Source organism: Linepithema humile, chromosome 2 (assembly GCF_040581485.1).
Source record: "Linepithema humile isolate Giens D197 chromosome 2, Lhum_UNIL_v1.0, whole genome shotgun sequence".
NCBI lineage: Eukaryota > Metazoa > Arthropoda > Insecta > Hymenoptera > Formicidae > Linepithema > Linepithema humile.
The window spans coordinates 34419991-34446222 of NC_090129.1; the positions used below are offsets into that span (position 1 = coordinate 34419991).

Consider the following 26232-nt stretch of genomic DNA (forward strand, 5'->3'; position numbering starts at 1 on the left):
CACGTTAACTCAAATTCACCGACTGCATTTACCTAACCTAAAGGGTGATCCTCTTCCCTTAAAGCTCATCGATTTATTCGCCGCATAATTCCGCTTAATCCCTCGATTCCCTGGCAACGAATAAATATTTCTGCGCGATTAAACGCGTCGTAACCGCCGCCCAACATGAATTTGCTTCCCGCGTCGAAAATGTGGTCGCACTTGTCAAAATTTAACAACATACTTATAAATTTATTAGGAATTAAAAGATCTCAAGTTCTACCTGCATATATGTTAGCACAGACTGTTCTTGGTGAAGTTGTCGTTAATGGATTTTATTATTTCGACATTGCAGCTATAATTTATTCAATTGCTCGTGAAAGAAGCGTCGGGATTACTTGAATATGATTAACCAAATGATGAAACCCAGAAATATAATATTAACAGGATATTTATTTTGTAAGTGGACAAAAAGTATTACAGTTTAAACATTTTACTTGGAATTGTATCGTTACATTTACTGTTATATCTCTTTAACGAATTCCTTAATTACCGACAATTAATTATGTGTATCATCCATCACGCTTGCCATTTGTCACACATATTGTTTCTTAGCTCACACTCTGCTGATTACGTCACATAATTTTCATCGATTTATTATAACTCTTTACCGCATTGTGTGCCGCATATGCTGCAGTGTTAATTTTTTATATCTTATAAAAAATAACTACGATTTTCCATCAAACTGTATAATGCATCATATTCTTCGGAATTCAAATAATTATTATTTACATACATTTGCAACATTTTACATTTCGAAAGTTGCATCTATTTTAATTTTATTAAATTTTTGTCGAATTTATGTTGTCAAATATTTAATCGCGCTTTGCCACTTGTTTAGCATGTAATTTTAGCGTAATTATTATTTTAGTTATAGAAAAATTAAGCGGTAAAGAGTTAACTTTATAATCTCGACACGTATCCAATATTGCGCTGCGCGTGAGTACATTATTATTAAATCTAAGATAAAAATAACAATTATTGTTAATTACTAACAAAAAGGTTTTATTGTTACATCACGACAAGAAACATCGACGCACTGTCTTCTTGAAGATTATTTCGATTTTTACATTTTTTTCTCTTAACAGTTAGCTAAAGTTAAAAGTATGTCTATCATCTAGTAATTATCATTTTCGATATGTAATCCACCGGATATATTTACAATTTTTATGATATTCAAAAATTGTTCTGAGTGAGGACGTGAGAAACGTACATTTAGCATCAATTCCACGATTAGATAATTTACAAAATGGAATAAAATCAAATTAGAGCTCAATTCATTATTTTTCGAATATATTTATACTAAATTGCTGAAATTTGTTATATCTTTTAATTGTTGTGCGAAAATTTAGAAATGTAAATATAAAAATAATTGCAAAACAATGTAAAGAATCATTTGATTCTTAAATATCGCCATAACATCGTATAAATGATTGACTCAGATGTAAAACACAATAATTGATGATATATTCTTTCTCCGAAATGATTCACTTATAGAATATTCAAAAGTTATTAAAAAATGATGGTTTCTTGTATGCAATGTAACCAAAGCTTTTATCCTTATAAAGAATAAGCTGATTTAGGAGTTGCTAAGTTGGGACAAGAGTATGTTAAAAACTTTGCAAACACAGTCCTGAAACTTTACTCTTTAGCGAACACGACTGCGCGTACTCGCGTGTATGCACACCGATTGTATAGAATTACTTCCGTCTCTAAACGCGTCGAATGTATAAAGAGTCAAATAATGTTTACACTTGAATCCCAGTGCGCGGACAGCGCGCAGTTATCGCTGAAAATTTAATCCGTCTCTTAACGCATTTGACTTTCATGCATCTGTTTCTATCAAGAAAATGATATTGATGAGCAAGCGCGAGAGAAAAAGGATAATTTCAACGAGATGCGATACTTTCGTCATCAATTCTAATTTACCCGATAATTGATGTTCCGAAACCACGAAATACATTATTTCAGCGAACTATCAATAATTATCATGATTTTCGGAAAATAGCATAAATATTGTATTAATGCCTAACGAATGTACCGATTGCGGCTGACAATTATTCCCTTTGTTTCGTATACGCGATCTAAATCGGCGAAACTAAATCAAATTTGTGTGGTTTCTATTTTGTGCAAATATATTTCTTACTTTACGTAAAATTCGACACGTGTTGTTGCTCAAATCATAAAAGATTGACGGATGCAAATCTCTCATTAATAACTCGCGCTCGCCTTCTTAATGGATCCTGAAAACATTCAAGAACTCGGAGATCTAAAATTCTAGAATTCATCAATCATGTGAACACCAATGATATTGTGAGATTTCTGAGATCGGAAGATCATATGCAGTTGAGAATCGTTAGATCCTTGCGGCATAAAACCTATCAGATTGTAGGCAATCGCTAAAATTCGCAAAATCTAGGCCCCAGAGATCCAGAGAGCACACAAATTCCACAATCACTTTATCTGCCATATTTGCATATTATCTCGTTTACTCCCTCTCTTTCTCTCGCTTTCTCTCTCTCTCTCTCGCTCTCGCTCGCTCTCTCTCTTTCTCTCTCTCTCCCTCTCTCTCGCTCTCGCTCTTTCTCGATGAGGTCCTTAGCTTGAAACATTGCAAACGTTCCTCTAGCTCATCACTAAACAAACGAGCTCATCAATAAAACAACACGATCTCCTGTCAAAGGATCTGCAGCCGTTTAGCCTGTCATCACACCCACCACCAGATCTGAGTTTAGTTTTGTAGGGCGATTAAATTATTCATGCAACGTGGTGGACCTGAACGGAGCCAAGATACTATCCTATCCGTGATGAAAATAGATCTTGTCCTTACAGTTGCACGTGGCGCCGCAGAACTTCCGGCGTTCGCGGCCCTCCTTGGTGTCCGTCTCGCAGACCCACGCGCCGAACGTCCTGACCAGGTCGGCGCAGTTCGACCACAAATCGGTGTGATAGCAGGCATTCGTGCAGAGCGTGTTCCGCGTGCAATGATCTTTGCACATGCTGCATGGCTTGCCGGCCACGTATGGCAGGCCCAGACTGCCCCTGTAGTTTCCACTGCGAAATAAAAGCGCGCCGGCTATTACACAGCACCGGCTTGGAGTGCCAAAAAACAAAAAAAGGAAGGAAGGAAGGAAGGAAATGACACATGTGCCTCCAGTTGCGATTAATCGATCGCGATTTTTTATCGCGTCACAGAAATTAAAATATAGCGGTTGATTGATTTGTTATTGACTTTTTGAAGTGCCTGAGAGTCTTTTTTTTTTTGCATATAGCGTCCGTCCGCGTCGTTTTTATGAGAAATCGTTTTTATGACTGCTGCTTTCTTATTTAATTTTGAATATTTTACATGGTGGATCTCTGACAAAGTATTTAAACAATTTTATTAAATTTATAAATATATACATCATCGTGCAGCTACGCGAGACCTGTATAATATACATATCAAATATGCTTTGCTCGAGTAACGGAAGGAAAACAAAGGATCACATCAAAAGGTGTCTCGCTCAGGGTGTCAATGTACCTAAAGTCGACGCTCCTATTAAACTAGGACTCGTTAAATTGGAGAAGAGTGAGTTACCTTAACTTAGTGAGGGTGAGCATATTTTAACACGCACGAGTTTACCTTACTAAAGATACTTAAAATGGAAAATCTATATGCATAGAAAATTTGGACCAAGTTTGTTTTGGCGGTAAATTTAAACCTCTTAATTTGGAGCAACGAATACCCTCGTTAATTAACTCGTGCTAAAATTCCATTAAAGTGACAATCATTTATTTTATAATTTTTGCCTTTATTTAATTGAAAAGCATTCTTATCCACATCAAAATAATCGCCATTCTTTCGGAAATAGCTTGCAGTATTTGTGGCTTAATATAAATGCCCGACTTCTGAAATGCTCTGTATAATAGTGATAGTGTAAATACTTTCGGCAGTATCCATTAGCCAAACGCATTAACGAAAAGCCCCGAAAGGACCGTCGAGCAATTTGCAAATGGGCCACCAAATTTACATTCAAAGTATTTTTCGGGGCGAGTCGCGCGTCTTAAACGATCGCGCGAGAATTTCCGTCTCTAAAAGCCGCTAGTCCGGAGCTGCTGTATATCCACGAAATTAATTACGAGATAGGGCCGGTGTGGAAGAGCGGCAAGATAAAAGGAAGGATAAGATGGCCCACCACCACGTGACACGGTTTATTTATTCAGGACCCGGCTACTGATGGCGGCCATGCGACCGTGCCGGCTTTGCTTTTCGCGTGAAATAGGTCAGGCGTCAAATACACCGCTCGAGAATGTACGGTGCTTAACAAGAAGTACAGATCGACATATAAAATGATCTTAAAAGCTCTTTTCACGGCATTTCGTTTTATTTAAGACGCTAGAATTCTACGAATGCCATGATTCTGAAAAGTCCAATTCTTAAACTATAGATTTCGATAGGGGATTATCTCTGAAATTTGAAACAAATTTTTGCGGAAAGCAATCATTCGCTAAACAAGTCAGGAGTGCGTAAAGCATTTAATATTACGCATTTTATTGCATTTTTACGCACTCGTATATAATTTACAATTTATCACTGAAGCGATAAAAGAGCGAAACATTTAATTTTTATGTATTTTTTGGAAATATCAATTATTAATGTTCGGTTTTTATTAGCTTCTATTTTTCTGGTTAAATTGAAAATCCGCAGAGCTTATTTATTCTCTGCAATGTATTTATTATATATAGAGTATATTCATCATAGAAAATATTTTCAATGTAAAACATTTTTATCCGTTTCTAAAATGTAAATTTGATGAGCTAGAAGGAACTCACATGCTTGCAGCAGAAAAGCTAATATAACGATCGTATATGCGTTTGCCCGTTAGTATCTCGTCTTGTAACATGAATATATGAAGCTGCGGTGAACTCATCGCCGATTGCATTAAAGCGGATCTCGCGGAAAATTTATCGGCTCTGCGTATTGCGGGAGATCGATATGAGGGATATATAGCGTCACGATTTGTAGGAATCCTTAGTTCCGAACTGGGTCGCCAGCATTTTTGTACGGACTGCAAGAGCGATAAATTGCGAGCTAAAGGCCGAAGCGGATTCTAATTGCGCGAGTTGCTCGCGCGTGAAATGTCGCCGGGAAAATCATTTATTTTTTGTCACTCACTTAAACCGCTCACCCGAGAATACAAAAGTAACGAGGTGGCAGATATGTATTGTGTTTCAACTAACTGATGCTTAATATATATCTTCTATTCATATTTTTCATCAAATTATTAAATCTAGAAAAAAATCGAACAATATTATCTTTTTTTTTTTTTTTAATAAAATTTCCACAATTTCCTTGTTCACGTATCGTATGTCTTGCATCGAACGCATTGTATATTCGCGTCATATCTGGTAGTCGAAACGAAAACCATAAGTATACTGAGAAAGTGTGCCGTACTGGTGACAAAGAGAGCCGTCTAAGTGCCACAATAGGCATGACAAAGACGAACGAGCTATAACTCGCGCTGACGTTGCATATATTCCGCACCGGTGTCACCGTTTTCCTTGTTTTCCTTGCTTACCTCGTTCCTCCTGTTTTCTCTCGAGCGGCTTATATATCTTTTACATATAGTGTATATATATATATATATATATTTATATATTTTATATTTATATATATATATATATATATATTTATATATTTTATATGTATAGGATTTACATATTTCGTGTCTAGGGAAAGCTTATGTGCCAGTCTTATACAAGCTTGAATATACATCGGTTATTTTTGGTACGTGAAAAAGGTTAGTTTATAATCAAGTTTGTACACAATGTATCTAAGAAAAGATCACATTTTCTATGATCATATAAAAATAGCTTCAAGTTATTGAATGTGTTAAATTGCTGCACCGCGAAAAGTTAGACTAAAAACATATATTGTGAATGATTGACGTTATTTTTGGCGATTTTTAAATCTCGAGTTTTTTTCGCGATTCGTGTGAAGCTTAATCTTTCGAGAAATATTTTAGCAAAAATTTACTTATACAAAATAATTATTTAAGCACTTCATAATATCCATATGGCGACCAAAGTCGTTGTTCAAATGCGATCGTCGCCGTGCAAAGAATAAATTATTGACGTACTTTAAGCTCTTTAACTTTTTTCTTATTATTAGTTTCTAACGGCTTTTCCTTTTTTTATTTATTCCTTTTATATTAATAACTCACGAATCGGCTTTGACCTCTCATTCAGCACGATGCAAAGTAAGACTCGCTTTGACGCGATGCCACACGCGCTAAGTTTACGGTTAACCGTTTCAATCCTCGTTTCCCTCTAGCAAATTATTACGTCAGTTCCATGCTAATGAACTAAGTTGCATCCGTGGCTCAATTGCAATTGCTACTGCAGAAACAGTGTATCATAACAGTCGCGGCAAATGGTACGCACTCCAACGAAAATAATTACTTGAAATAACTTGCTATTCTCTATTAATAAAATACATATATATTTATGTAGCCTTGATACGCGTTCTATCGAACAAATTCCGCAAAACGTTCCGCGTTTCGATCGTACAAATTCAGAATCTTAAAAAATAACAGAAAAGTTGCATCAGACGTACAAGTATATTTAAAGACATTTCCTTTTTACGCACAGCTGAAGGATGCGTTTAGCATAAATGATCAAATGTATTTTATACAATTATAATGTGACGAAAAGCTCATTGAATTTGCTCTCGAATTCAACGCTGCACTGACAAATCTCTCACATCGACATTATACCTACCTCGGAGCATAGTTGCAAACATACATGTAGAAGTCCTTGCCGAGCGGACCCTTGCCGCCGGTGCAATGGCTCACTCCGCATCCGACCAGATGCGTCGTCGCCCACACCACCTGCGTGTAATGGCCGATCTCGAGGATCTCATTCGTTGTATTGGCCCCGTACTTGAAGTCCTTGTACTCCATGTACCACATTCTGATGGGGAAGTTCCTGCGAACATTCCGACAGAAGCACGATTGGTGAGCGATTCCGATTTGCGGTTGTAGCGGACTGTCTGCGTGCGATGTAAAGCTCCCGCGTACCTAATGTTTGTAAAGCTCTTGTCTTCACGTACACATTCACGCGCGCGCGCGCGCACACAACTGTACATATATATTACAAGCTGTCTACATGTATTCTGATTCTATCTCTGTTGACTAAAGGTTTAGTTGCACAATTAGTAATATTCTCTTGCAGTAGTGTAAAATTGAATCTTCTCGTGCAAATTGTTATATTTAAGCAAGTTACTTTCGCACAATCCGCTATTCAAGATGCATTAACTATCGTCATTCCGAGGAATTAATTTTTATATGTAAATAAAAGAAATGACAATTAGGCGGTTAACGATACACCTGTTATGGATGGACCCCGCCGCATATTTTTATAAAATAAAGTCTGGCGTGCACCCCGAAATACACTTGTGCAAACACGCCAACGGCAACGCGGACTCGCTAACTAGAAGTAAACAAGATTTAATAATATCTCACCAGAGTGTACGACCTGTGCTGATGAAAATGTTTTGTCCACTCTGGCCGAAACCATCCAGGTACAGACCGGTTGCATTGTCATGCACTAAACCGAGGCAGCGATCGGCCCATCTCTGCGCTGCCTTCGCTAAGCCCGGATGCCACTTCTGAAACAGGGGAAGGGAATTTCTGAATTATTGGACACGCTTGAATGTAAATGACGTTTTACAATATACTCTTAACTGCCAATGTTAAAAGCCCCACTGAGAAAATGTTTCTACGAGGAAAAATTAAAAAGCACCTTTGCTTTTTAATGTATTTTCAAGTCATTAATAGTAATTTTATTTAATATATGTAGTTTTTTGCAGATATTACGTTTCAGAAAAGCATGAAATTTAATGAAATGCTTATAATATAAATTGCAACTATGTTGATGTGCAAAAAGTTTTCTCCCGTCCTGTACTTACGTAAATTCGCAAAAGTTTCTTAACTTTTCTGGCTCCTTAATTGCTTGTTACATGCAAATATTGCACTTTTAAAGCTATCATGTTTACTCCGCAGAAGCAAAGCTTGCGTTTCTAAAACTTTCCCGTGAAAAAATACTGCGCTTCCTATGATTTTATTATTTTTCATATTTTTTTTCCTCTACTATCTCGATACTGAAATTGCACGATTATAACTGCGCCTTAATTCTCCGTAATGAACCGTGAGTTGTAGTCGCAATAACTGCAGCACTATTACTTGGCATGAAAAAACGATCGAAAGTTGCCTACTAAGATGTCCTGATATTGCATTCAACACACCTATATTAAGCTTAAGAAACTCAGAAATTGTTAGAACAGGGAGCTTTAATCAGTGGCGCTTCGTGATTTACGCGACTGTTAAAGGCGACTGCTTTTGCTTGCTTACATAAAGTTCACTTCGAATTCTAGTCAATACTGAATATTCTATGAGACACATATAATGTACTTCAAAATTGTGTATCTAGTTATCGCTTTTTTCTGCAGGGAATCTCTGCAATTTTCTTTCACATAATTTATATCACAAAATCAAACGCAATAATTTGATTTGTGGAAAGGCAAATAGTAGAAAATTATTTATCCGCAGAAAAAGAAGATAGCAAGAAAGATGATAACTCTAAATTACTTTGTATTACAAATTTATATCGAACAAGATTAGAATCACGATTGATTGTGAAATATAATCATCATTATTTAATTTAATAATAATTTATTAAGAAAGATAAACGTAATGTCTTGGTTGCGCCGCGAGCAGTATATAATTTTGACGCTGACTATATCCTTCAGTCGAAAGATTTCCGATACCGGTCATCCCCTCTTAGAGAAACTACATACATCCCGCCTCAGAGTTTCGCGGAGAAACCCTGGATAACAGTCGCATCTACAGCGTAACTCCCGTCGAAAGTAGCTTTTACGGTGACGTCGCCGGTAGTTTCTGCGGAAAAAGAATTTAAGTAGGAAGTCGTGTAACTTATAACCAAGCTGAAGATTGGCGGTGCGAAAGAAGCGATGAGTAAACGGAGAAAAGACTCGGAGATGGACCGTGTAGACACCTGCCCGCATTCTCATGTACGTCGAATTCTTCGGAAGAAAATTTCACAAAACTGATAAACTAAAAAAGTTATGCAATCATACAAATAAGTAGAACACAATTATTCTATATTTTTTTGTTTTTCTTTCTTTTTACATTAAGATATGTACGAATTAAATCGGTTCATATTTGTATGAATTTATTGCAGTAAGCTATCGACTACGGTAGATATTGCGTTTTTCCTACGCTATATAACGGTGAGAAACAACGGGAAGTGAGTGATATATAGCACATATACATGTTTATATGTGGATCGGATAATAACGTCGATGTAAGGCGGAAATTGAAATCTTGCACCGTACTCGACGGCAAACCTCGAAAATTCAGTTTTCTGATCAAGTAAACCACTTCGTAAGGTAAATCTCTGATAATATCTATTTTATATATACAGCGCGTGTAACATCTTAACATCGGAAGCTCATTGAATGATTGGAATATTTGACGAAACGGAGTTACAATCCATATTTAGGAAAAACATACGTTTTATAATATTGTACTTTACATAATTTCCATTTATATTTATTTACATCTTTCTATAATTGTTTGTTAAAAGGACACACTTTATCGGAATTATCTGCAATGGATGTAAATTTACAATTAAATAATCTTTTATCGATTATTTATTATTTTTGAAATATCGATTTTGCTTATTATTGTGTTTTATTATCTAAATAGAAGAAAAGGCGTGTTGCGGACAATAATTACTGCAGGATTTACATTCAGCAATTCTCATAATTTTCCAGAGAATGCAGAAAATCGCGAAACAAGCGGATAACGAGCGCTTTCGTCGCTTAATTTTAATCAGTCCAATTAACGATGCGCTTTATCTACTACGAAGTTGCCCAAAACTCGAATTGAATGTGCATTGTGCCAAAAGTTGAATTATGTTGTTTTTATTATATTATTGCGCGCACGATTCTCCAGAAAATTGCTCTCTTATTCGTAATATATAATTATTTCTTTGAATGTAGTAATTAATCCTGAATCCTCAAATGTATAAACACATATTATTTATTTTAGTCCACGCATTATTTTACATTTTACTACAAATTTGTCAGTTTAAATTATATAGAACTTTTATTAAAGATAATAAAAGGCTGAATACATCATAATCGCGATTAACTAGACTTAAAAGAGAGAAATCTGCCGATAATCGATATTGAGGCCAGCGCATGGAAAGCTATTTCCATTTCCGTAAATGGAGAGATACACGAGCCACAGAATTTGGAAAGATTGCATTTTGAAAAGTGGGAATCTGGGAAAATCGATAAAACTTCAAAGCGAATATCCGCTATTATTCAAAGAGTGAAAATGCTCGGTCCTATCGTGCACGAATCCTGCACAAAGAAATCCTATGAAGATTTGAGCAAGTTGATTTCCAAAAAGCCAAAGATTCTCAAATCTTTAAATGTAATCTATATATGTATTAAAATTAAAAATATGATAAATATATTTAAAGGTTCTTGTGAAGAAAGTAAATTATAACAAATTTGGATCCATCCCAGCAAACACCAAGTTACAGTTATATAATTGTTAGTTGTAATTTCCCACTCAATAATATAATTGTTATATAACACGTGTATTATATAACAGTTATATTGTTGAGTGGGAAATTACAACTAACAATTATATAACTGTAACTTGGTGTTTGCTGGGATCATACAATTTCATTTTTTTGTTTAAAACGAATAATCATAAAAATGATATTTATGATATTCTTACTTTCATTTCACTATGAATGATACATCTAGAATGATTGACAGTGAAGTATAAAAATTTGCTTTAAGGCGCGTATAAATTTGCCTGTGGCGTGATCACAATGGGAGATCGCAAAACCATCTATATATATCATATCGATAAAATTTCCAAGTCCCCGTATTTCATCGTTTGCGAACAAAAATACGCCGTCGAGGCTAGATACAATGACAAGTATATCAAAGTTCTCGATATCTATATTGACTATATCGGCCGCGAGCGCTGTAATGCGGCCCAGGGACGACAGTAGACAAAAAGTGAACAGGCGTTTGTGAAATATCGTGATAACTTGTGCAATGAAATTTATAGAAAGGTGGTTACCGCGAAGGTCCGCAAAACGTGCCAATGAAGCGCGTAACGTTTACTTCCGCACTGTGAAACCAAATTTACTTTGAAGTTCGAATCGCACGGACAGGCGTCAATCAAATTGGATGTATTGACTTTTCGTTTCGCAAAAATATTTTTGCTTTGAACGTCATAATTCACATTTTATCTTTATAAACCGTTTATCACTCCAGTTTTGCAATAGTAACGCAATATAAATGGGGGTGAATACGATATGTTCTTGTTTATAATAAATCATTTTGTGTCCATTTTTTGTAAATATATGAAATATATTTTAGAAAAAATCCATCGTGTTGCAGAGACGTATTTTACAAATTAAAAGAAGAAACAAAAATGTATATGAACTTATAGATCAAACAATTATTATATTCATGTTTACATATACGTATATTAAACCTTTTTTTAATATATAAAATACGCTTCTGTAATACGGCGGGTTTTCTCTGAAATTTTTCGCGTTTATACATACAAAATTTGAGTATAACATTTGGTAATCTTGAAAAATTCCTCTGTGATTAACCATGACAAGACAGACTGGAAAAAACATCTCTTTCAAATGCAAACTGAGTTCAGCAGACTCACTGTATATTTTTCTTCATAATTTCTATCCAAATATACATTTTTGGACGTACTTTTTTGTTTTAAAAAATTCAGACTTTAAATAAAACAACTGAAAAAGAAATTAGAGAAAAATTTGCGAGGTTTTATGAAAGAAAAAGAAATTTTTTTGAGCCAACAGTGCGTATTTTTTTATACTTTGCAAACCTAAGTCTTATTAAAAATTAAAAAGTACAGTATTAACTTAGGAAGTTATTACTTTGTATGAATAATAGTTCAAAAACAGATTCCCGTAGAATAATTGAACATTGGCGCATTAAAATTCAATGACAGTCGAAGTATGAATATGGAGTTCATTTTTCTCTGCGAAAATTTGATAGAAAGTCATCATCAAGTGCCTCGAAGGCACTACAGTTCACTTAGCGGCCCCAACTGGGACTCTCTTCTGTTAGGACGAGAATACGAATGGAGCTCTTACCATGACGAGCATGTTGGCGGCAGATGGCTTGACTTGCGTGCGAAAGTAATTGTGAGTCTCCACGATCTTCTGCCGCACTTTGCTGCTGGTGGTCCTTATTAACCTGACGGGTACTCTGTCGCCATACAATCGTGGCGCTAAAAACAAAAAAGAGATATCTCTTTCCAATAACCGACATCTGTCGCCGACGAAAACCTCGCTTCGGTCGATCACTCATTTTTCTTGCGGCGAACAAAAGAAATCTCTGGACGCGTAACAAATCAGAGTGCATTTTATTTGTCCGCAGAATATTCGAATCTCAGGATAGAATAAAATACGAGGATAAAAGAAAAAATATAAGATTTAGCATATATATTATTTTTAGAAAAAATCCATCGTGTTGCAGAGACGTATTTTACAAATTAAAATAAGAAACAAAAATGTATATGAACTTATAGATCAAACAATTATTATATTCATGTTTACTATATATTATCGTACATTATGGCATACTATTATATTATCCAATATATACTATTAAATTCGTACGGTTTCACAACGAGCATTCTCGCTAATGAGACGCCGCTTACTCGTAATGTGTGCTCGAAAGTTTTCTAATCGTTTCGAAAATTATCCAAATGTTTACAGATTTAAAGATTTAAAAACGAGAATATTTCGATTAATATCTTTTTTCTATTAATATTATCTGAGATCTGAGTTATCAGGAGAATTGATAATCTATCATAAAATATTGTACGCGCGTTTGCAAACTTTTGACTCGTGTATTTTCAATAAAAATGCAATGTGACATTTTGCACAATCATGAATCCTTTTGAAATCGGTTTATCGAAGTTACAGGATGAAACAAGCGATGACAGTCTTTTCCAATCACGACGTGAGGTTTCCGTAGCCGATCGGAATCGATTTTCCGCTCGCTCGCAAGCATCAGAAGCTTTCCGATCTTTTTGAACATTCAGGAATGTCCATGCAAAATCTCAATATTTATTAAATTAATAAAGAAATAATAATCAAAAGGAACAATACATAACTTATTCTTTTAAAACGAAATAAACTTTATCGTATTTTAAAAGTCTTTTCTACGATTTCCATTTTCCTATTATAACTGCTTATAAAGCACTTATTAAAAGATGTTTACTCACTGGGTTTACTTCTGTGGATTCTTCGTGGCACAGCAGCTGGCAGGGCCAGAGCTATTAAGACCATTATCCAAAGCCACTTCATTGTTTCTGTAAGCTGAAACATAAAATGTAATTTTATGTACTATTCCAAGTTTCTGGATTCTAATTAATACACATGTTGTTGAAAAAACTACATTTTTTAACGCAAACGTAAATAAATAACAAATTTTCTTTGTTGATTTACTTTCAAAAAAACTTTACTTAAAATTTTAACATAATATTTGAAGTATCAGGATACAATTTAACATTAAAAATTGAAAAAGTATAACAGAATGAGTTTTATCTATTGTTTTTTAAGGTCAAAAAATGATTCGTTACATTGCTTTAAAAAACTGAAGTTTCTACAGAGTTTCTCGTGTGTATTTTTAGTCATTTTTTTCCCCGTCTTTTTGTTGTATATTCGGTCGACGAACTTTTCCGACAAAGCGTGCCTATGTGCGCAGTCTCAGTCGAGCGACACAATTTTCGCACCTGTGTGCAACTCATTAATCACCATTCGCCTCGTCAACGGCAAATTTCATTATTTCTCCGTTCGCGAAACTGTGTGTCCATAGGCGCAGCGTTATCAACCCCGCTATCAACTCTGACAACGCCGTTGCTATCATCAATAGCAGCGCGCCTTTCGCGGTGGTAAACGTCAAAGGCAAATGGCACGTACGAAGACGGATTACATAAAACGTTATTCGCGTTTGTAACAGCTCGCCGAGCGAACAAAATCCCTCCGATTTTTTTAAATCGACTCACTGGTCAGCAATAAAATACTTGCAATGAGTGTCGATACTGTTTTCAGTTCTCTCTCGCGATTTAGCCATAACATTTGAAAGCCGAAAATTTTGATCGCTTTTACATTTGAAACATTGATAACTGAAATATCCAAAAAAATTGTTATGTATTTCGTCTACCAGTAGAATGCGTTATTAAATATCGTTAGATAATGTAGTTGTTTGCGTTTTTTCATATCCAATCCTATAAATATTAATCTTCTTAAATCGGAGACTCAATAGGAAGTTTAATTCTCGATGCTGCAAAAAATATAATTTGCGCCAATTATCGTATTTCCATTATCGGAAATAAAACAGAAACCATTTTACAACCTGTCCATCATAATTAAACTATATCTGACATAATTAAAATCAATTTTAGTCTATGACTTAAAATGTGAATACACATTCTGCTGTAAAATTCGTCAGCATTACGGCAACTCATCTGCATAGTCAAGCAACATCTCGTTTTCTCCAATTTATTTTTAGCCTCTTTAAATAATGAGAGACCAAAAAAAATTTACTTCTTCCGTCAATTCCAAGTTCCAAGCATCTGTGTCTGATGCAAAGATTTTGAGAACTTTAAAGCATCAAAGAAATGCATAAAGGTTTCACCGAGCTAAACGACATCAAAGACATTTCGTTGTCTCAATCTTGCGCACATTCTTATGTCTGTCACTTTTCATTTTCTCTTTTAGAATATTCTCTGTCTTCTGAATGAAAGATATTTCAGTTCCTTCCTCTTTCTCGTCGCTCCTTTTCTCTCTTGTTTCTCAGGCGAAGTGTATGCAAAGTAGTTTAAGACAGATGATACATATGGATGCTTTTTGGCACGTTTTTCACAATTTGATTAGATTTTGATCACTCAATCTCGAAATCAAGATAAGAAAACGTAAATCATCTGCTCGTTCAACTTGACAATTTGAAACATGAGAATATTTAAATTGATAAAAGAAGATTTATTTTTTAAATTAACTTAAAACAAAAGCACAAATTTGACTAAATACACATGGATTCTATTAGATATGTATAATAGATTTGTCATATTTGTCAAATAAAATTGGAAACGGAATTACAAACTTTCAAACCAGTTTTTATTAATAAAAATAGTCACCGTCAGCTTCAATATACTTTTTTTCATCTGGAAACAAGTTTTTGCCTGATTTAAAAAATTCTGAACTGAGAGAACAATCAATAACTTTAAAATAAACATTAACGAAAAAGCGACTTTTTTCATCAATTTGATATAAACATTCGCATTAATATTGTATTTGAAACCCTTTGAAAGTATTATCGATTTGTGATCTCTTAGAATTTCAGGAAGCTTCAATGCAAACTGACCAAACGTTCGGAATTTAGTACAAACTGTTATTGCTTCAACATGCTAAGCATATGGCGTGCAAATGCTCAAGTTGTAATGACTTGCAATTTTGCCGGGCATTGGCCAGTCGCGCTTATACATGTATAAAACAACAAAATGGTTGAATGAAAGCGGAATTTTTCTTGGAAATCTCTCAAAAGTAATTCTCATACTAATTTGCAATAATTTCATGCTATTTAGTTCATAAAAATTATATTATTATTTTATTTTCCAAGTTCTCCCGCTTTCGTACGTCAATTTTCAATTTAAGTTTCACTAGGAATATCAGGTTTCCTTGCTTGCGTGTATTATCATGGAAGCTATATTTTCTGTATAGATATAAAAGAAAAGAAGTTTTATCAGACAACTTTATGATTTATTGCTTCTATGCTGCAATTGTAAATATATGTTGCACGCGAAAGAGTAAAGTAAAATAATATCGAGCTGAAAATGTGCGTTATATAACTTATAACAATTAAATCTGCTCCATTTCCTTCCATTTTTTCTTGACAATTATTACAAATTTTTGCAATATTTTGCGATTTTTTCAATAACTGTAATAATACAATTGTAGAAAAGAATTTAATAAAAGCACAATACTTTCAACTGATTATTTTGTAACATTATATACTGAAAAAAACAAGAAAAAAGTATGCGCATAAATATTTCAGATGAATTTTGTCTGATTCTCGTTTATAAATATCGAATTTTATGTTATAATATATTTGATAAATTTTGTCAGAAATATGTACACGTAGACATGTATGTTATAAAGCGTCTCTTGCACTGCATTATTCCAAAACTGTACATTGATAGAACTAACATATCCTTTTGCCAAGGCATACATGCAACGCTCATTGCTCACCCCGAGGGTTAAAGGGATGCGATGGTACTAGAGTACTATCACATATTCCACATTTATTACGCGTTTGATGCAACGTGGTGCAACTAGATATAGTTTATTTCTAATGTGAATGCGGTACGCCTTTACAGCACTGTGCTAGTAGTAGAAGCGGAGCGAGGTCAACCATCGCCCAGTTGTCTGACCAAGTCTGCCGTTTTCACTGAAATTGTTCACCTGAAATTTGCTTTCGCTTGATTCTCGCTATTTATACTGTCATCGTTCTCTTCATTTGTCTATTATTACACAGTTATTTGTGCCTATAAAAAGCCTAAAAACAAATGTTAATTTATCATTATTTATGATTATTTCTAAAATTAGTTCTTTTTTTCACTTATCACTTTTTGCATTGACAAGTAAACGATAATTGAAAAGTGAATCAGTGTGAAATACGTTATATTGTGCTACGATTATAAGAAATAAAGGGGCTGGGACTTCTTTCAACAAGAGTCGGCAGTTCGTCAATAATTCAGAAGAAATTTCTAACCGGAATAAACTCTACGGCAGCCGCATTTAATTTGCAACAAAGTCCGCGGTCGACGAAGTATGGCGAGATGACGATGCGCGCGTGTCGCGTGAAACATGCAGCGCGCAATATCGGCTGTGTGTAAATTGCTCATAAATATTTTCACTTAATTTCACAAATCAAGCCCGCATCGCGCAGATAACAACGCTCCGTCAAGCAACTCGGTAACACCCGTTTATAATTGAAACCGTAATCGCAAAGTAACCGGCCGACCGCGTGTTGTTTTAGATTCTCACTGGAACAATATGATTCTAGACCTAAGATCGTGGAACAATTGCAATTATTAATGCACGCTATAATTCCCGACATTTGTTTTGCGAATAAAAAAACATCTATTAGTGTAATGCAATTTAACATGTGATCAATGAGAATATGGCCAATTATTCGTATTTGTACATCTATTCATTAACGTAAATATATAGAATCAACTTGCGCGTTTTCAAATGCAAACGATTGAATTAATTAATGTAATTGGAAACGTAAGCGCAGCAATACCATTATTCAATATTCTATGAAATTAATATTTTTTTTTAATAAAAAAAATATCTTGTGTAATAAAAATATCATACAAAAAATTTTTTTCTATTTTAAAAAAACTTTATGCTTTTAACTTGCAACAGGTTGAGTGGTAATAATATTTCTTTGTCTTGCGTACTTTTTTCGGAATATTACGATACGAAAAAGTAACAATTTAACGGAAATTATTGTAATATAATGTCATAATTTGTAGAACATTATCTAAATATTGGTATAATACGATTATGCCGTTTGCTTTCCTCGTTGTAGCACAAAGATCGAATTACAGGGCCGCGAAAGACCTCTCTTTGACTCTCCGTCGCGGTCGGAAACGAGAAACTTTATCGATAGTTCCACATTCCCCGCCATTAAACGCGGCTTTCGCATTCAACTGAATTCCAAAGTATCTCACTAATGGGTACACTCGAGCTTTTGTGCGTTAAACTCCGAACGAATCGTCACCACATTGATACTGCAATATCGCTGCTAACAAACGAAGGTTTAAATCGAGCGTTATTTTGCGGCACACGCCACACGCATTACACACACACACACACACACACATACACACACACACTATATTTGTATTTTTTTTATTAAAAACATGCAAGTAACACACGCAATACGATCTGCAATTTGAAGCAGCAAAGATACAAAGAGTCGAAAGCTTCCGATTACGAAGTATCGTATGACGCATATTGAAATATCATTTCAACAGTGAATATCTCCGCAATTACAGAACAATTTTAATCTCGCGGATTATTTTTTTTTTTTTTTTTTGTAGAATGTTTAGATTGTAACTATCTATTTCAAATGTTTACTCAATATTATTTAACATGAAATAAATATAGAATTTCGTAATTTGAGAAATTGTTATATAGATTACAACAAAAATAAAAAAAATACGCACAGAGAACAAAAGTCACTCAAGTTACTGTATAATAATATATTTGCGCGGATAGTTTTTGATTTATTAAGCTTATTTCAAAAACTTTAATTTGTTAAGGCTTCTAATTTTTTCCCCGATTGTTTTCTTCTGCTTCTATTATATCACAATATTTTGATATAACGAATATTATTCGATTAGTATATTTCTTCTTACAATAAAAAACCGCGATAGACCTTTAAATACGCAAATTGAAAATCTTTCATTTGTAAATTTACGATTTAGTCTGCAGTTGGGGAAAAAACTCATACTGGAATATAGTTTTGCTACTGTTTGGATTCTTTGCCGGATATTGTACATGTATTTGACATCATATTCGTGTGTTTTCCGACGATTTCCGGCTTGGAGTTCCGACGAAGTAAATTGCAAATTTTCATTGTGCCGCGAACACGATGATCAAACAGCCGGTGGTGCACATTCGACGTGAGTGTTCGCTGGAAACGTTTTCTAGAAGTACTCTCTCGTGCATATTCATGGTGGTTGGCTGAGCACTCGATCGATTGCCAATAGACACCGCGAACCAATATGGAGGCTAATTCTGAACGCGAAAATGTTGGCCACGGGATAGTGCATACAATGATGAATAGAATAAACTACAAGATAATGGAATATGACTTTAACAAAACAGACCAAATGTGTGGGTTAAATAAGTTCAGTAAATGTAGCGAACAAAGGTAAACCTAGTTCATAAATTGTAAGGTTTATTTTGTACACAATGTCATAGTAACAATAGTAGATTTTGTACATTATAAATTCAATTATGTAAACTTTTAGTTTAAACTTTTCAAATATTAACACTATAATAGCGGCACAATGCAGCTTTTGACGTTTTCAAAATAACATATCGAAATCAATGGTAAATAATTAAAACTGTGGGTTCCAAGGTATTTATAAATATTATTTTTAAGCGGAATGACCTAAATAGTGTCTATAGCAGATGTTAAAATGTGCCTATTTCCTTAATAATTCGTACATATTAAACTTTATGTGAGTTAAAAATCGATTTCCTGTTTACAATCGGAAACGATTTTGTAGCTCTTTGAAGGTTTAACTACGGTGAAATTCGAGCGGACTGAAAATCATGATAATTTTTTATTTGACACGAACGTACCATCTGCAACGTTCCATTTCCCTTAATGTGACACAGATACGTGTCGACTGTGCATACCGCGCAATGATTTTTGCACGAGCTCGACGCGACACAATGCGTCCGTGCACTCAGGTGTAATGTTTTCGCGTTGCATAAAGTGGATACAGGCGGAAGACATCTTCCATTGGCCAACTCATGTATATGCATCGTGGTTGGATGCTCGTTTGGCTGTCAATATCAATGTCAACCTGGTGTTCGAATTATAACGGCTAGCTCTTCAGGAGCGAGCGAGCGACGAGTGCATCATGACGACGCACATATTGTTCAAGATTAATGATTGTTTTTACATTTGTAACACTCGGCATCAATTCACTTAAATTTTGCTGTAGCACATCACTTTGCTTTTCAATTCTAACAGTTTGAAATGCGCGAGTTTTATACCCACAAATATCAATATAAAAATGAAAATGAATTTTTTTTAATTGAGATAAAAAAGTGTCTAAGTGTCAGAGTATCTTTTATACATTTTTGCAAACATTTTAAAGAGAACTGAAATTTACGCGAAGAGAACATTGCAAGCTTCGCTGCACCGGTTACCGGTTTCCGTTACGAAAATGCTGCTTTTAGCTGCAACGGGGATAAGGACGCGCCGATGCCCATAAATATGTACGTGAACTTCGCAGGGCAAAGACTAGTCTTGGGACCAGCTTTCCAGCCCTGTCGAATTAATGGACGCTCGCTACCGTGGGCGCATTTACTCGATATTTTACTCGTGCTCCAACGCAGTAGAAAAAGTTTAGCGGCGTCGTTTTTCCACGGCAACAAAGAGAAGCGGCCATCAACGGCTGTTTCCTTCGATACTGCCAGACCGTTGTCTGTGTCGCTCAACAGCTCGTAGATTTCTAACTTTGTTCGCAGCGAGAAACTTATCGTTTCACTAAAGAGCAAAATCGGAACGATCAATGATGAGCCGAAAAAAAAAAGACAGTTTAGAAATTATGAAAATAAAAATTCTTGAAATTAATTTATAATGTACATTAATTATTTCAAGCGTATACGTGACACAAACAAATGAGGTTTGAAGGCGCGAGGAATTTCTACGCCAGCTGATGATACCAGCACTTAAATGATGTTTCGCCGCGCATCCACGCAAAACCGTGTCGAGCGGATACCCCATAAGCCCCATAAGCCCCATATACAATCCTGAATCCCTAAGGCTCACCGCAACAACGCGGTAAATGGCCCGAGGTATCGCCCGCCTCTGAACTACGATCAAGAGTGATAACGAGCGGCGTTCGAGAGAACTCGATAGGCTAAAATGCGCGCGTTCATATCGAAATATTGCGAAGTTCTGAAAAATCAGTTTATCATCAATTACATTGAAACGGAAATTCAGACGTGAAATTCTCGTTTATCATTTGGCTCAAGTGTCACGCGGGAACCGAAACACCTGCATGTTGACGCGTTTATAAAGCCCTTTCTCGCCCTTTCATAAGACGAGAAGTCACGTTTCCCGGCTAGGAACTATCGTTGCAAGACGCAGCCGCGCTCTCACTCGTGCGCGCATTGTAACGTATACCGTCGCAATTTGCCATTCAACCTAGGATTCGTGTTTGCCAAATAGTTCGTTCCGGGTACGTGTGCGGCTGCACCTGCATCCCTCGATTGGCGACGTGCGCAATTCCATCAGCGATCGGCAATACCGGAAGATGCGGCGCATTCGGCGCTTTATCGCCCACGCCGCTCGTTTCCCATACAAACTCGCGCTCGTCCCGCGCGCTTAACGTGCGATAAACGAGTGAAAAGAAGTCAACAATTCGTCCGCGTAATTGGGTGGCTCGAAAGCGCTCGCGCAGAATGGAGTTTCCACCTGATATGCTGATCGTCGTCGGCGTCTAAGATAGGTATCGGAGACTCTGAAATTTTTGCATTTTACATGTAGATCCCGGAGTTTTCGAGACTTTAGAGTTCGGAGATGCTAGATTCTGAAATCTCGAAGTTTGCAATTTAGGATCGTATTGTTAGATAAGGCAACCACATTTTTTTTGGCGTGAGACTAAAACGATAAGGAAGAGGACTGAAACATTTGCCACGTTTAAAAAGAGAACAACTAGAACACAATGAGCTTTTCTTATCTTTTTCGATGCTGCGTGTTTAATCAAGAAGTTGAAATATAAAATTCGCATTCTCCATAACTTGTAATATTATAATACAGGCAAATTTACTGGGTAAAACAGGTTTCTTAAAGATTATATTATTTCTTAAAGGCCACAAAATCGTGGATTTGGATCTGATTGTGATTATTTGTTAGATATTGATAAACTATCTGGAACCATCGCTTTTGTCAATTTTTCTTAAACTCTTGAACTGTGACATTCTATATCTTATTGATCTTTAAAATCTTCGATTCACGGCACTATATAACTGTATAAGTAATTAAAGATCTTATGCAAGGACGAGCAGTTCATAATTTATAAGATCCATTATTAGCAGTATTCATATTTAAATTAATCCTTATGAAGAGTTATCTCACTCGTATATTGAACATTTTAATTCTGATTCAACTAAACTACAATAATATTCATGAAATGAATACAGTGATATTTGAATGTGTCATATTCTTCTATTGACATTACATTTTCCTCTAAAAAGATATCCAATAATATCGAAGGAAAATATGCGAAGAGCAATTGAAACGATACATTTTTTATCGGTAGAATATACATTCGAAGACATTGGTTTTTTTTATTCAACGTCGAATGTTTGTTCAACATATTATGGCGTTCTACGAATACGTTCAAGTGGTTGATACTTTATTGAATCGATCGGTACTTTTTATACATATAATTTTATTTATTAAACTAAGCGTGTGGACGTCTTAACAGCGAGATACTCCAAAAAGTACCATTAGCCAGGAATGTTGTGGACGAACAAGCTTCGGTTTCTGACATACAACGCAAGTCGGTTCAATATCTCATCAGGAAAAGGAACAGTCTGTGATGCAACTGTAAATGAGTCGAACTGAACAAAAAGTGGGAGGAGAAAGAAGAGTTTGGAGGAGAGGGAAAATAGCAAAGAAAGTTTTAAGTAGTTCGGCCAAGTTTTGCAATCGATACTGTCGCCAGAAACAGTCGGATAAATTCGCCTCAAATCGTTTTCGTAAACTCGAGTCCGCCCGCGATTTATTGGGATCGCTTGCAATAGCATCTATAGGCTATCGAATTAGCCCCAAGGAGTTTCGGAAACGTCGGAAATTCCTAGTTGCTTTCGCACGATCGTAGTCAAAAGACGAAAAAGAGATCTAACACTAAATGTGATAGTGCAAATGGCGAGTCACGATTGCGCTCAGCGCAAATAAAAACTTAGAATCACGTTTGATATTAAATAAAATAAGTAAAATGAAAAGAAAGTAAGAAGAAATAATTGATAGTAGGATCGACTGCATCAATTTAATATTGCTTTTGTTTTCTATTTCAAAATAACCGTTATATTTATTACGGCTATCAATATTCGACGTCTAAAGAAAGCACACTTTGTATGTTATAAGCGCACGATAGAAACATGCGATGTTAACTTAAAAAATATCTTAGTAAACTGATCGCGTGCGGCGAAACAGTATCCCGCTATTTCCTTCGCGAAGCGGCCGCAGGTCGAATTTTCCAATTTCACCTTTTAATCGAGCGTCGGGCACAAGCTCCGTTTATTCCGGTATTTATTCGTCAATATCGCGGGCCACGTATATCGCAGCACGTATTGTACCCGAGAGATTAAAATTGCGATGTATTACTCCGATCGAAACAGCTTGTCATAGAGACTACCGTTTGGAATACCGCGAATGCATCCTACGTTTCAAACACTAACGCTAACTTCCATCGCTATTGTGATTTATGGCCTGTGTAATGCGAATCGCGAATTTACGGCAGAGTCAAGACTCCACCACGAAATGGTTTCTTTCTGTATGCGTATGAACTTTATTAAATTTTTCATAATCTGCTAAATTTTTATAAAAAAGTTGCTCGCCAAGTTTTTTCTTACGTACAATATCATTGCTACGGAATAAATTTTTATACGCATTCAAATTTTTTTTTAATAAGAAATGATTAGATATTAGAGTGCTTCACATTAAGCTGAATAATTTTTCATCTGCATTTTATATAATTTGACTTTCTGTGACATCAAAGATTACTTAACAAGTTCTGCTTAAAAAAAAAGGCTGTTAGTCAAAATTTGAGATCTTTTCTGACAAAAACTGCATTTTTTTCTTCATCGTACGATAAAAGTTTCTTCAGACATATTGAAATTTTAGTGGAATACGCTTTTACATCAAATATTAAAGTGGTCCACGTTGTAAGCCAAACATTTTTTCAAATCTGAATTTTTTATAACGCGTAGAAGTTATAAAATCCTCCAATGAGTTTTCCTTCGTATGTAAAAAGTTCGTTTGACCCAACTCGAATTTTATATTACGTTTACATTAAATATTCGAATAGTCCGTTTTCGGCAGAGCTCTTTTTCCTGATTTGAGTTTTTCACCATGGTTGAAAGTTATCTTGCAATCACAAACGAAAGTTTCTACAGTCTGATACGTATTTAGCCGAATCACATCAGCATTGAATGTTAGTATACATAGGTGATCCTGTACCGAGAAAATCTTCTTTTAGATTTGAATCTTTACAACTGGAAAACCTATGTCATTCACAAAACTTTTGTGGATCTGCATTACAATCTGCTTTTATCCCAGTCGTATTTTTTATCTACTTTCATACAACATCGTAAAATAGTAAAAAGCCTCTTCTTCCAGTTTTATTAATGCAAAATACTAATATTAAAATTTTACATTGTTTAATAAACTTTATTACAGTACACGGTTCAAGTAAATAAATGTCCTACAAAGCACTTCAAAATAAAATATATACTCTGACATAAAAGCAGCATATTTTTAACATATCTTATAGTTAAATTAATAGTTTAAAATTTCTAATTTCTAATTTAATTTGTGATCAAATTAGTACTTAAATATTCTAATTTATGATATTCTTCTTCCATTTTATTTCTTTTCTGATTTATTCTAATGTTGATTGATATGTGAGATGCACGAGGGAAATTCCCATGCTGCTCTCGTTTGCCGCAAACATAGGTGAACTGTAGATTCTGATTTATTTGCAAAACGGCAGTAAAGCCCAAAGGCTGCTTGGATGGACACAAAGGGACAATATTATACGCTCTCTATTGCAGTATACACGAGTTGGCCATTTTTATAATATATTGCACTGAGGTTTTTATTTGTCCTATTTTATGGCGTCTGAAAAAGATTTTTTATTTGCTTAAATTTTATGCATCAATTTTCAGTGTACGTATTAACTTCTCAATTTTAGTTTAACGAAATTGTACATAATTTAACTTAATAGCGTTAACGTAAACAGAACTCAATAGATTAAATTATCTTTTGTTTGATTTAATCTTTCATTGTCGGATATTTAATATTAAAAATTATAAATGCGAAAATCTGCAGTCAAACTCTTTTTATCGTATAATTTTCGCTAAACATCTGTAATTAATAAACGTAAAGATGAGTTTTGAATCTCACACGTAACGCAGAAAGTTAGCGAATAATTCTAAACGGAAAATTCAATGCGACAAATGGAGAGTTTCAGAATGTTTCATAATTCCGCGAATGAAGAGCAAAACTATTTACTGCATTTGCATTCCGCTATGACGCGGTTGCATTCTTTCGTAATTAAATGCAACCGTCCTGAAGTTTGCAAGAATCGCGCGCGATCGATATCCAACGTCGTAAAGAAAGGCAAAAAGAAAGAAGGCAGTACGATTCAAAAGCGGCGCAAGCTCACCACCTTAGCCGGATTGGTTCTGCAAATGCTTTGCTTTTAATTTGTCCTAATTAACGCGCAATTAGGCGCGGTATTACGTAAGCCCCCTGCGGCGTAAGCCAGCGAACGGTAGCTTATCCGGAAATTGCTTTCTCAACCGCGCGCTCGCTGTAAACTTACTTCTCTTCCGAATGCCTTTTTTAATTAAAAGCAAGCGCGAGCGCGTAGCCGTGGCCACCGTATTAAAAGGATATTTCTATCTCCCGATGCTGCGATGCTTTTCTGAAGCAGCTTGAAAAGTCAGATACGGCCAGGTTCGAAGCGCGTTCTCACGCGCCCAAGAGTGTACTCCTCATTATTTCACTTTAAATCCAACAGGATTTTTCATTTTTCCTAGCGATGCTCGCTGCCTAACGCGCACTGTTCCCAGCTATCTCCCTCGGCGACTGGAAGTTATTACTGTCCGGAGCGTGCTTTATTTCCATTATTATTTGCTCGGCGAGTTTTCAAGCGCGAACAAGGCCCCCGACGTCGCGCTCCAAAGCTCATTATAATAATATCGGCCTAGTATTTGCATTGATATGATAATTTGCATTCACACCGTCGTGCCGTCGCTTGACAAGCTGCGCTCTTCGCCTATCCTCGCCTTCTTTCCTGCATTGTTCTTTCATCCGTAAGCATTCGCGATGCGATTGCGTTCGAAATACTACGTGAAAAACTTACTCTCTCCGTGAAAAACAATCGTGCAAAATTGTTAATATATTTAAAAACAATGTATTCTTATTTTATACTAAAACATTGAATAAATAGATTTAGATTATGCAGAGTTACAATATTTACAAATTAACTGCGACATAAT

At 35.4% G+C, this 26232-nt stretch overlaps 1 protein-coding gene across 4 annotated transcripts in view; it reads right to left on the reverse strand.

The window, feature by feature from the left end:
* Nucleotides 1-414: 414 nt before the first annotated feature.
* Nucleotides 415-26232, reverse strand: part of LOC105674918 (cysteine-rich venom protein-like) — a 45357-nt gene continuing 19539 nt past the window's right edge. For all 4 annotated transcript variants that reach the window (XM_012371599.2, XM_067350618.1, XM_012371597.2 and 1 more), the window contains 5 exons: nucleotides 13407-13500; nucleotides 12268-12404; nucleotides 7542-7687; nucleotides 6799-7005; nucleotides 415-3093 (listed from right to left, as the gene is read on the reverse strand). In XM_012371599.2, coding sequence (XP_012227022.1) covers nucleotides 2838-3093; nucleotides 6799-7005; nucleotides 7542-7687; nucleotides 12268-12404; nucleotides 13407-13488 — 828 coding nt within the window. In that variant the 5' untranslated portion in view covers nucleotides 13489-13500 and the 3' untranslated portion in view covers nucleotides 415-2837. The remainder of the gene's footprint in view (nucleotides 3094-6798; nucleotides 7006-7541; nucleotides 7688-12267; nucleotides 12405-13406; nucleotides 13501-26232) is intronic.